The sequence below is a fragment of the Ambystoma mexicanum genome, chromosome 13 (genome assembly GCF_040938575.1).
Source record: "Ambystoma mexicanum isolate Mex_15411 chromosome 13, UKY_AmexF1_1, whole genome shotgun sequence".
Lineage (NCBI taxonomy): Eukaryota > Metazoa > Chordata > Amphibia > Caudata > Ambystomatidae > Ambystoma > Ambystoma mexicanum.
Genome location: NC_090938.1, coordinates 88,343,320 through 88,355,375, shown reverse-complemented (window position 1 = coordinate 88,355,375; position 12,056 = coordinate 88,343,320). Strand labels below are relative to the sequence as shown.

At 41.1% G+C, this 12,056-nt stretch overlaps 1 protein-coding gene across 1 annotated transcript in view; it reads right to left on the bottom strand.

The window, feature by feature from the left end:
- The window catches only part of LOC138520260 (cytochrome P450 2G1-like), a 359,513-nt gene that overhangs the window by 144,165 nt on the left and 203,292 nt on the right, over window positions 1-12,056 (bottom strand). The window contains exon 6 of the mRNA XM_069632721.1: window positions 10,735-10,876. Coding sequence (XP_069488822.1) covers window positions 10,735-10,876 — 142 coding nt within the window. The remainder of the gene's footprint in view (window positions 1-10,734; window positions 10,877-12,056) is intronic.

Genomic DNA, 12,056 nt, shown 5'->3' with positions numbered 1-12,056 from the left:
ATTATGTATGAGAAACATAACATTACAGTGGGCATATTGCTTTAATTGCTTCGATCATGATGACAGAAAAGAACGGGATGCAAACCCTGTAAACACACTCTTGGCCTTTTGACAACAACAGAGGAGTACAATACAGATGAACTTGAATCTATTCAGCCACCAGTGAACAGGTAGGCTTTTAGAAATTGTGGAACCAGTGTATATTAAGCTCATCACCAATATCCGGCACCTTTATAATACGTACCGCATCTTCATCTATCAGGCAATACTACCATGAAGAGTGCACAGTTAATCTCTCTCCTTCCTACGGCCAATCCCTGAGGTGTCCTAGGGGCACCCATGAGAAGTAGCATATTTTAATGGATCACATGTGAGCTATGAATGATTACTGAGATAAGGATAGGACCTTGGTTAATATATACCTTTCTCTTACCTTGTATTATGCAGATTTTGCTGAACAAACTAGAAGACACAATTCTAATTATCGATACTAGATAGAATTTGCTCCTGAAGAAGGGAACTAGAGTCCCAAAACTCGTTGAGCTGATTGTTTAATATGTGTGACACCGAATTAATAGAAATACAGACAACAGCAATATGTACTGAATATTGTGTCTTGTATCTGTATGAAATTCAAATCCTGTTTTTGATCTACTTTTGATCTTTTGATTACTATATGCTGTTTGTTTTTGTCCTTGAAGCTCTATGTATATATTGATGATTATGAAAATGTATGACTACATTCTATATTGTGAATCACCCCAACAAGACTACAAGATAATTATTGAGTGTAACCAATACTACTGGTGGGTCCACTTTCAAAGTATTATCTGCTGAACATATGAGCATGAGCCATTAGAATTTGATTATAATTACTGTTAGTCATTTGACAAAAACTAGAGTGTGCAGGGGACACAAGTGTTCCACAGCTCGTGGGCACCATTTCTTCTCGTCCTCTGTTACAATTCCCTGTCGTGGAGTTATAGATAAGTAGGAGTGCAGAAGCCTCTTACCCAAGGCGATGCGCTTCACTGTGACTGCTGTAATGGCCGCAGGGGCCTGGCTCTTCGGCATGATCTGCGCAGTTCAGTGCAGTAGGTCAAATGTGTGTAAGGGATGGCAGCCTCCTTTCAAGGCTAGGGGATATTCCCCCCCCCCCTGCCCCCGGGAAATGATAAGGGTAAGGGAACACTGTCACGTGGCTGCTGTCAGGAGTCCAACGGTTCATACAGGAAGTTTCATCTTCTTTTATTCCAGGAATAACAAAGGTTAGAGTTCCTCACTTCTCACTCCTCTCTCCTCGAACGCCGGACCGGCCACTCTGACACGCTCCAATCAGGAAGATGCTAATCTAGGCGGGCGTAGGCAGGAGTGGTGAGTGAAATAAAATGAAAAGACAGACTGCTCTGCTTTTCCTCTGCAGCCTTATGCAGCTGTATGTTCCGCGCTCCAGTAAGTAGAACAGCCACACCAGACACTCTGACACACTTGGCTACGCTCCGCTCAGGATGATGGTAATGTAGGCGGGCGTAAGTAGGAGTGGTGAGTGAAATGAAGCTAAAAGACAGACTGCTCTGCTTTTCCTCTGCAGCTGTAGACATGTACTCAGCCAGTTGCAGAAGGCTGGGTCAAAAGTATCATTATAGAAAGTGCAGTGGTGTAGAAAAAGGATAAACGTCTTGGAACATGAAGTAGTAGAGCAAGGTGTAAACCCACAAAAGAAAAAGGTTGAAGCTATTTAGAAAGTAAAGGATCCTAACAGTCTGAAGGGCCTGAAGAGTTTGTTAGGAATGACACATTACAACAGGAAATATATTGAAGATTATGCAAGAATTACACAACCATTGACTAAATTACTGAAACAGGGAGTGCCCTGCAGATGGGGAAAGGAACAATGTGAAGCGGTAGCTAAGTTAAAAAAACTGTCTGATAAAAGCCCTATGTTTAGCGTATCTGAAAAAAAGAACCAAGATTTCTTTATAGAGATAGGGTTCACAGATCAGTGTATGTCAGCAGTCTTATATCCAAAACCATCATTGATATGATATGATATGATATGATATGGCATTTGTAACGCGCCTATACACAAGTGGTTCAAGGCGCGACGAGGCAGGGAGGGGGGAACAAGGGGAGACAGACAACGATCCTACTAGGCCAAGTGTCATTCAGATCGCGCAAGTGCATGGGTAGGGGGGACGGGAAAAGTGCAAGGGGGAAAGGGAGAGGGGAAAGTGCAGTACAGGGTTAGTAATGAACAAGATAAATAATAAGGGCCAGCTGGTGGCAAGTGCAAGATAAGTGCAGACAAGTGCTGGGAAGGGGGGCTGTAGGGATACAGAGACAGTCCCGCAGTTGACGGGGTTGCCAGGAAAGGCAGTGCATGGGAGAGTGGCTGGGCCAAGTACCGAGATGGTGAGTGGCCCAGTTGCTGATTCAGTACAGTTTCAGTGATTTAGCAGGGGAGAGGGAGAGAGAAAGCAGAAGCAAAGAGGAAGGTTTTGAGGTGCTTCCGGAACCGGAGATGGTTCTCCTCAAGTTTCAGGGAGGCAGGAAGGCTGTTCCAGAGGAAGGCCCCTGCGGCGGAGAGAGATCTTCCCCCAACTCGTTGCTTGGAGAAGCGGCTGACGCTGAGGGAGTTGGAGGCAGAAGAGCGAAGTGCTCGAGAAGGAAGATATTTAGGAAGGGAGAGTTGAAGGTAATTTGGCCCCAGGCCCCAGAAGGCCTTTTGGACAATGCAGAGGGTTTTGAACTTAATCCTCGCAGCCACAGGGAGCCAGTGTAGCGATTTCAGTCCTGGAGAGATACAGTCCCTGGGCTTGAGGCCAAGGACAAGTCTCGCAGTCCTGTTCTGGATGAGTTGCAGAGGGCGGAGAGTAGAGGCAGGCAGATTTAGATAGAGGCTGTTACAGTAGTCCAGCTTCGAGAGAACCAGGGCTCTGGAGACAGTGAGCTTCTGGGGGAAGGAGAGGAAAGGAAGGATACCTCTGAGGAGGTGCAGCTGGTAATGTGACTTCTTAGAAACGTCAGAAATGTGAGGAGAGAAGGAGAGTGTGGAGTCGAAGATGACCCCGAGGTTTTTTGCCTTGCAGGTAGGAGCAGGAAGAGGGCCAAGAGAGGCCGGCAAGAGAGCTGCAGGGAAGGAGGCAGTGGGTGTGCCGATGAGTAGAATCTCGGTCTTACTGGCATTAAGGCAGAGGTCGTTGGTGGCACACCATTCCTGGATAGCAGAAAGACAGTCAGGGATGAGGGAAGGAGAAGAGGAGGCCGAGGGTAGCCTGAAAATGAGCTGGGTATCATCCGCATAGCACTGAAAGTTGGGGCAGAGAGCAGCGATGCGGTGGGCGAGAAGTGCCAGATACTGGTTGAACAGCCAGGGAGAGAGGTTAGAACCCTGGGGACACCACAGGTAGAGAAAAAGATGTCAGACAGGAAAGACCCCAGTTGGACCTGGGAGGGTTGATTTGAGAAGAAAGAGGTCAGCCAAGCCAGAGCCTGACCAGTGATACCCAGGTTATCACAGAGACGGTTGAGCAGGATGGTATGGTTGACAGTATCAAAGGCAGAAGAGAGATCAAGCAAAATGAGAACACATGGAATGTTAGAGTCAAGGTTCGAGAGCAGGTCCTCACGGATGTTCAGGAGAGCAGTTTCCGTGCTTCTGGCAGCTCTGAAGCCAGACTGATGGTCATGAAGGCTACCAACAGATTCAGCATGGAGATTAAGCTGGGAGATGGCAAGTTTCTCCAGGATTCAGCATGGAGATTAAGCTGGGATAACATCTTAATGGATCAAATAACAGACCATTGCATATGCCAGCAAAGCATTGTCACAGGTAGAAACAACATTCCGCAAATGTGAATAGGCATTATGGACCACTGTGTGGGCATTATTGACCACTGCATGGCCATTACAACAGTTCTGCCCCATTATTCCGGGGGAGCTGGTAATTGTTGAAACAAATCATCAGTCTCTGAAATGTTTGCAGAGTAAAAGAATCAGATCAGGGGAATATAGCTAAGTCAAGAACAACCTAATGGACATTGGCAAACACCATCAAAAGACACAAGCCTCAGCCCACACAAAATGATGACAGGCAAGAAAATGGTTTTGACACTTAATATACAGCACTAATGAACAAGTCCCGGTAAAAGCATCTACAATTCATGAATATGTGGAACATGTGTGAAGGCACCTGCAGCATGCGTTTGTATTTGCCCTGTGAAATCTGGACCGAGCAATTGACAGTGCCAAACCATACTATGAAAAATAAAATAAAAAATGTTTACATAAATAATAGTGTAGACTTGTAATATTATATTTTTAGGTTAATGACATTTTATTTTCCAAATAAGTGGAACAAATGTGGGATGATGTTTGAACCGTATCTTTTCTATTATGTTTAATCCATACATTTGTTCTAAGGTGGTTGTGAAGGGAGATGTTGTATGAAGTATTTGTATGTTGTATACTCCATGAATTTATTTTTCCAAGGTTGCGAAGGGAAGTGACGTAATGGTAATACAAAAAAAAGGACTTTGCTTAATAATTAACCTGTCTGTTTCTCTTCTGGTTTAGATTGCTAACTAACTTCCTTCACCAGCACCCCTGGAGCTGGGTGTCGTCAAAGGGTGTCCTTGGAGCTGGGAAACAACTGGATTGGAGGTCTCTGGACCAGAAACCCCTGGACTGAAAAAGGGGGTACAGATGGTGAAACTGGCATGCATAAAAAAAGGAACACAGATGTGGAGAATGGAAGCCAGCATTTATGTTGTGAGAGGATTTGTGGCCTGGAAACTAGCCTTTCTGGCAAACAGGTGCATTTGTGCAAAATTGACGGGATAGCATTGGGCATTATTACAGATAGGGCCCCACACACCTGAAAGAGTTCTCAGTTCAGACACGTCTTAATTATTCTTTTTGTTTCCTTAACCTCTACCATTAAATGTGTTAAAAATGTTATTACTAGTGTTGGACATGTATCGCCATTTCTCTTGCCATTAATTGACTTTATGAACTATTTGAGAAGTTAATGGCGTAGTAGGATTGGACATGTATTGTCCATTTTGTTTTTTATTTCTTTAACCTTTGACTATTTTCTTCATTTTTTTCAAAAGAAAAATGGTTGCTGAAATCTTTAACGGAACACAATTTTATATAAATTCAAGCTGTGAAGCTTAAAAAAAATAAGTTAAAAAAAAGAAAAAGGTTAAAAAAATAAAAGATTGTTAAACAACATACATATTCAAATAGGATAAACAGAATGTTTGTTGGCAGCTTTAATGCCATGAAAACTAATTGATGATCAGTTATTTAAACAATTGATGCAAATGGTAAAAAAAAAAAAATTCACACATTATCATCTGATGTGCTGAGGATCACATGTGTTGATTGGGGTACAGCCATTATTTTTGCTTTCTGCCGAGGTCCTTATTTATTTAGGACCTTACAGAAACAAAGGGGGGATAAATGTAGGAACAAGCAGTGTGAGGTTTAGCCATGCATTTCAGCTATGCAAGAATTTTAGTAGGACCTCAGATTCCTATAGAAAGGGTATGCCAGTGTACACATGATGATGGTGTTGCAGCCGGTGTGTGTGGCTTAGCACTGATGTGAGACACTACAGAGAATCATACAAACCAAAGAAAGGTGTGAGCTTAGTCTAGCTTGAATTGATTGAATAGAATAGCATAGCATAGCATGACAGTGTAGTGTAGTATTGCAGAAACCAGCGATTAATGTCATTAACCTACCTAACATGCTTACCTCACACATTTTAAACAAACTAATCTTATTAGTTATTGGAGTGGATTAGCCTACGCCATAGTCCATGGTGCAAACTGGATTGCAACTCTAGGTGCAGATTGTGGATGAGACCTACAAAATAACATTGCACATTTCAAACCAATCCACAATGTGAGGATGTGAGGCTCAGGGCAAAATACCTATGCATAGTTAGCAAAGAAAACTCATTGTTTGAGCAGGATGGTCATGTTGCATGTGTATCCGGGCCTGGAGTATCAAGTGTGTACAAAGATGATTTGAAAAAAGTAAGAGACTTCTGTAAACTTACTGAAGCTCGGGGAGGTCTGATTGATGGGTGACATCCCTGGGAAATAATATACTTTCCGTATGATGCTATAGGCACAGTGGGATGGCAGAGAGAAGACTTTAAAGGGGAGAGAGAGTGGAAAAGAGGAGCATCTGCAGGGTGAAAGATGGAGCAAGAAGAGATTCAAGAGTACAAAAGGAAAATTGGAATGTACGGGTGCTGTGGAAGAGTCTGCGATGAGCTGAGCTACCACGTGTGCTGAGAGCCTGCAGATGAGAAAGGAGGGTTTCGGATGTCCTTCACTGTCTTTCACTGTCCTTCACTGTCCTTCACTGTACTGACTACAGTGGCTGATGGGAGCGCAGAGCCTGTGTGCTGGAGAAGCGGTTTCACTGTCAGCGACGCAGTCAGAACACTTATAAAGCTTGATAAGCATAAGAGGGCCACAATTAGAAAGATATTTTTAAAAGTATGACATCATTCTTTTCATGTAATAGAATATAGTGGTTTGTTCTCTGTGTGCAATTAGTCATTTGCAGGATTGTGTAATCACCCAGAGCCTTTGAAAGTTGCACAGATAACTCTACATCGCCTGCCAAGTTGTTTTGTGAGTGTTTCTCTTCATTTACTGAGACATCCAGGACATGCATAACATGGGAAATGCTTCATAGTATTCTCAGTAGAAAGGAGATATCTACGTTTGAATTTTACTAATGTTTATTCACGTACATGGGTGTCTTTATGCTGTTTTAAGGTTCTAAGGTTTTTCTAATTATATTTTGATAAGCAGTATTTGGATCCTGTCCCATTTCAAACAAATCCAGATAAATGCCAAAGAGCACGATTATAAAAACAGGTGTGGTCTATCATTGTGTGTGAGTTTTCTTTTACCATATACAGGCTTGTGTTTTCAGTGCTGCACTGAGTCTGGGATTGTGCCCAAAGAAGACTCAAATAGAAAGAGTATTACAGCAAGCCAATTGCCCATGTTTTAGATGCATGCTGAAGATGAGTGGTGAAGGTAACCAGAGATATAAAAAATGCTACAGAAATTAGCAGTCATTTATACATGTAATCTCCTGAAGAAGGTTCAGTGCACAACATTTACCACCAATGAGTTGGTTACATGACCACAGGACCAGGCCTACTGTAGCTGCTTAATTACTTTGAACAATACATTAGGCTTCAGTGCCTGACTTTAACATGGCCACGGTGCTGGATATGATCCCTCCATCTCTAGATTTGTGTTTGTTCCATGCTTCTCACATGGTCTTTGCAGCCTGGCGTTCTTCTATCACAAAGAGTCTTTTTCCTATTGAGCCCAAAGTATGCATCCAAATTATAGGGTGCAAGCTCAGTCTAATTCAATGATGCCATTTTGTATTGATTTGAAAAACACTGTCCCTGCACGTATCTTGGGTCCATGTTGATCAATTCTGATGATCGCCTTCTATTGAATAGGTTTCACACATGTCACCCTCTATTGCACCGAAGAACACTACATTTGTTTACAGAATCCTAACAGCATGTCCATGGGATTATTGTCTCGGTAGTCTGATTTTCAATAGGTGCATGTATTTCTAATATTTCCTGTCACTCTAAGCTTGTCAGGTCTATCTGCATGAAGCCAAACAATTTACCATTTATATTGGGGATAAGAACACCATTGGGAATTTGAATCCCATTCAGAGATAGAAATGAAGAGGCCCATTATTTAGATGCCAAAGGCGGCAAGGCCTGCAGACACTCCTCTCCCACCACGTATCGTTGCAAGTGTATGCCATAAATCTTTGAACCCACTAATAGGAACTTGTGGACGAAGATCGATTCAACTTCAAAGGGGTCCGTTGCCAAAAATCATGCCTTGCATTTGTCAAATTCTTGAAAGCTGCCTCTGCTTATTGCACACACTTGTGAAAATGCATTTTTTCCTCCTTACCAGTGACTCCATGTAACCCAGCAAGCGACTCCACCCTCAACTATGAAATTAAACATCTTTTGCCCCTTTTCACTAACTGCATTCACTCCCTTTGAAAAGACGTTTTTACAAGAACGCAACCTGCCTCCTGCAAGCCTTCCTCTGCAAGAACACTCTCTCGATCCACTAAAACAATCAACTTCCAACCAACTGTTCGGGCCATCGTCCTCTCACACATCAATGAATGACACACCCAACTCACCTCTTTGCACACCTCCGTAGACCATCTGAAAGTTACATTACAAGCATCAAACCAAATCCCAAGATATTTTACCCAATTAGCCCAACTGAAGACATCTGTGTTTTATCCCTCTCCAAATATGTACCATTTTCAAGGTCCACTGCACCCTCTTTGTAGTGGCCTTCTATAGAAATGAAACTACCTAGCAAACAAACAGTACTTCCTGAGGTTGACCCAAATTACAGCGAGGCAGGCCAAGGCACAGCTTGAAATTCCAAAATGTTATATGGCAGGAGCCCCTTCTCTGTCCTTGCATGCATCCTCATGGACACGTTTTGGAAAAAGCTGTCTCTAAGACTAGCATTTACTGACCTTAATGCGCCCCCTGTCTGTGCCCACATTATAAAAACACGCAATGTACCTTCTCTTATTTTGATATCCCCCTAATCTCCTTTATGAGGAAGTGCAACAAAATTATTTTTCTCTGTGTAAGTCCAGTTTCAAAATCAGACAAAATTCAAGTTTTGAAATTTTTTATAGGACCAACCGGAAACATTGTACAGAGATGTGAGCATGAATCATGATGCAATGTTCCATTACTGCAGAATTATTCCAGTTCTTCAAATAAAAGATATCAAAACCTGAATTTTGTGTAAGTAGCTGAAAGGGCATATTGTTCGGATTGGGTGTTCATGGACACCCTCCAACATATTCAGCCTTGTGCAAGCAATCGAAATAGAAAGGCTACAGAAGTGTATTGTTTTTTAGCCAGTTATATTGTTCTGCTCACAGTAGGAGCTCAGCTTGCAATTACAAGAATCAAAGCAAAGTACTAAAGCATTTGATGTCTGAACATTGAAGACCAATCAATTACCTTAGAACTATAAAACACAAATATAAATTTATTCTCAACAAAAAATTGTCCCATTCTTAAAAAAATTTAGACTAAATTGAAATCTGATGTATTACCGTGACTCTATCACCATCATGTCTGACCCAATGATAAGTCTTCTTTGCCTACAGGGGAAGTACTTGTAACGTCAATATAATCATCTCTATGGAATACCAATCAATGTGGTCTATGCATGCAGGCAACGTGGACACTTACATTCAGACACCTTATAACATTAAGAAATTTAATGACCAAATGTGAAGCAAATGCACAAGATACTATGGAGATCCATGTGTTCCAAGCAATGTTTTTTTTAAAAGACTAACCCTGTTATTTACGAGGTCAGTTTGTTCAACACCCTTAACCTAAAATTGACATGTTTGAAATTGATTCACCTGCGTGATTATGTTAGTACTTCAGGGTGTATCTACCATTATGTCTAATTCACTGAATTGAGGTTCAGCAAAAATATTTATAGACCACCAAATATGACCATGTGAGTCTTAGAAAAATGTGTATTTGATGACTTTTTCTCGACTCTTTGAGTCTGGTAAAAGAAGCTCTAAAGGGCAACAATCTGAAGCTCCAATAGTCCATGCTGTCCAGCTCATGCAAAAATCACCTTAATGTTGAGCATTTACTTGAGGAAAGAGAGCAGACGGGAGATATTAGACTTTAAAGACTTCATGAACTACTGCAAATAACAAAAACATGCAAAAAAAGATCATTCAACAGAGTGAGAGCTGTACCCGAGAAGGACTGCTCCCCACCACTCACATGGCAGAATAATGCAACTGCTCATGGATTATCAAGTGCCTGCCTACACATAATGAGTTATGATGTGAGTTTCCTAGAGAGGAAGACACTAGACCAGGTGAAAACAAATGAAGTGATTTTAAATCAGTAGCCAATGTTGCTGATACAGAAATATGACCACCTAATGGTTAAAGCATCATAGGAATGTGGGCTCTTCAATGTTTTTGAATTAAACTATGTTGCCACTGAACAAAATAGCTGCCCAAACATAAACTGATAAAAGGGGATAATTTACAGTTAATTAATTAACATATAATGAATTCTCTGATTAACAAACCTGATATATTTGCTCACATTTTGTTAATCTGGCCAGAGAAAGCTTGATCAGCGTACTCATTTGAAGTCCTCCACTCATTATACCGAATTTTATTTTTTTACACCTAGTTGAACACAATTTTAAGACATTTTAGGAGAATGCCAGGGAGTTATGGAAAATGTTGATGTACATTCTTGCATAAGGTGTAAAGTTGAGAGGTTTGACGTCGCCCACCGCTATGTTGAGAATGCTATTGTACGACTCTGAAAATGTAATGCCAAGTGAAAGGTGTTGGTTTGTTGTCTGCACCGAAGCCCACTGACAACTATTTATGACCACGAGCAAGTTTCAAACTGACACATAAAGAACTTTTGATCACAATCAACCTCAAAATATTTATTGCTGTTAGGGTACATCACACTTATCCCATTACATTTGGAGATCCACAATGTATTGAAATGGAAACACGGAGATGGTAATTGTTACAGTGAATTAACTTTGAAGGCTTAATGGAAATATTAATGGGAGTGTGCTTTTGCCAGGTGGTCAGTACAGAACATACCTTCGATTTCAGGGTACTTGAGAAAGAAGAGTAGAGCATGCCTTATTGTTATACTGATGGTTGTTGTACCCGCTAAGAACAGACCAAGAATGATGATGACCAGATTCTTCATGAAGTACTCCGTAGAGGGGTTTTCTTTTTCCTGGATTTTAAACAAACATCAATTATTTCAATTATTTCAATTGTATGTAAAGTAAACATTATATGGTAATTTTACGAAACAACAGCAACCAATTTCAGCATTCTGATAGATACAATCCACTGACAAGTGCACTGCTCATTGCATGTAGATGATAGCTGGAGATGCGATGTCCTCAAAATAATGGGCTAAGAAGAGGATGAATGTATATTAGTAGTAACATCAGTGGCCTGCATATTTAGGATATGTATTGTCAGATCCCTTCACTCTCTATATATGTATCAAGTCTGATATCAGAAAAATTAGGAATTGACATAGCCCCATGACCACTACTGAAATTCAATATTCAATATTCAATATTCTATGAGTGAAAGGTCACCAATTTCAAAGGTTGGAAGTAACCACTTCTCTATCCCTAATGATCCTGAATGTTTGAAATTGAGTAAAAATGGATGGAGAATTTCTCAGTGATTGTAACAATTATAATTTAATGGGGAACGGGTTTCTATGAAATTAAAAACACATTTTCATGGAAAAATAAATTAAATTAATTTAGTACACCAAATAAGAGATGCGCAGGACTCCATTATTCTTGAGACAACCTTCTGAGTTTTCCCTTTCCCCTTCACTTTCTGTCTCTTCCTGGAGCTCTTCCTGGAGCCTACTAGGTAATTTTGTGCATGGTTTTTTTCAGAGGAATCAGCCTGACCTTGCCCAAACTTCTCCCAATCTTCCATCAGGATTTAGGGCTCCAAAAGGAGATTCACGCAGATTCGGGCTGGAAGAAGCATCCCTGGGAGCATGTGAACCTACCAGAATCTCAGTAGTAGATGAGCAGTGTAAGGACACATTATATCAACAGTAGACACAGACACAAGTGATGCAAGTTTCAAAACCTTTATTTTGTATTTTAATAAGAATGGGAGAATTCATAACTGGCCCTAACTCTAGAATGGTAGTAGTCTCAACCATTAAACCAATAACAAACACGTCCAAGTCAGTCTAGTCAAAATAAAAAGGCCTATACTAAGAAAACCTAACCTTGCCCTCTTTCTTAAATAACAAATGTGTAAAGGGGATGTATAAAAGAAAAATAGTGTTTCAAAAGAAATGTTGGAATGGCTTATGTAGCAACTCCCTTCCCCACGTTCAAAAGCACAGGGTCTCACGAGTCTCTTAAAAG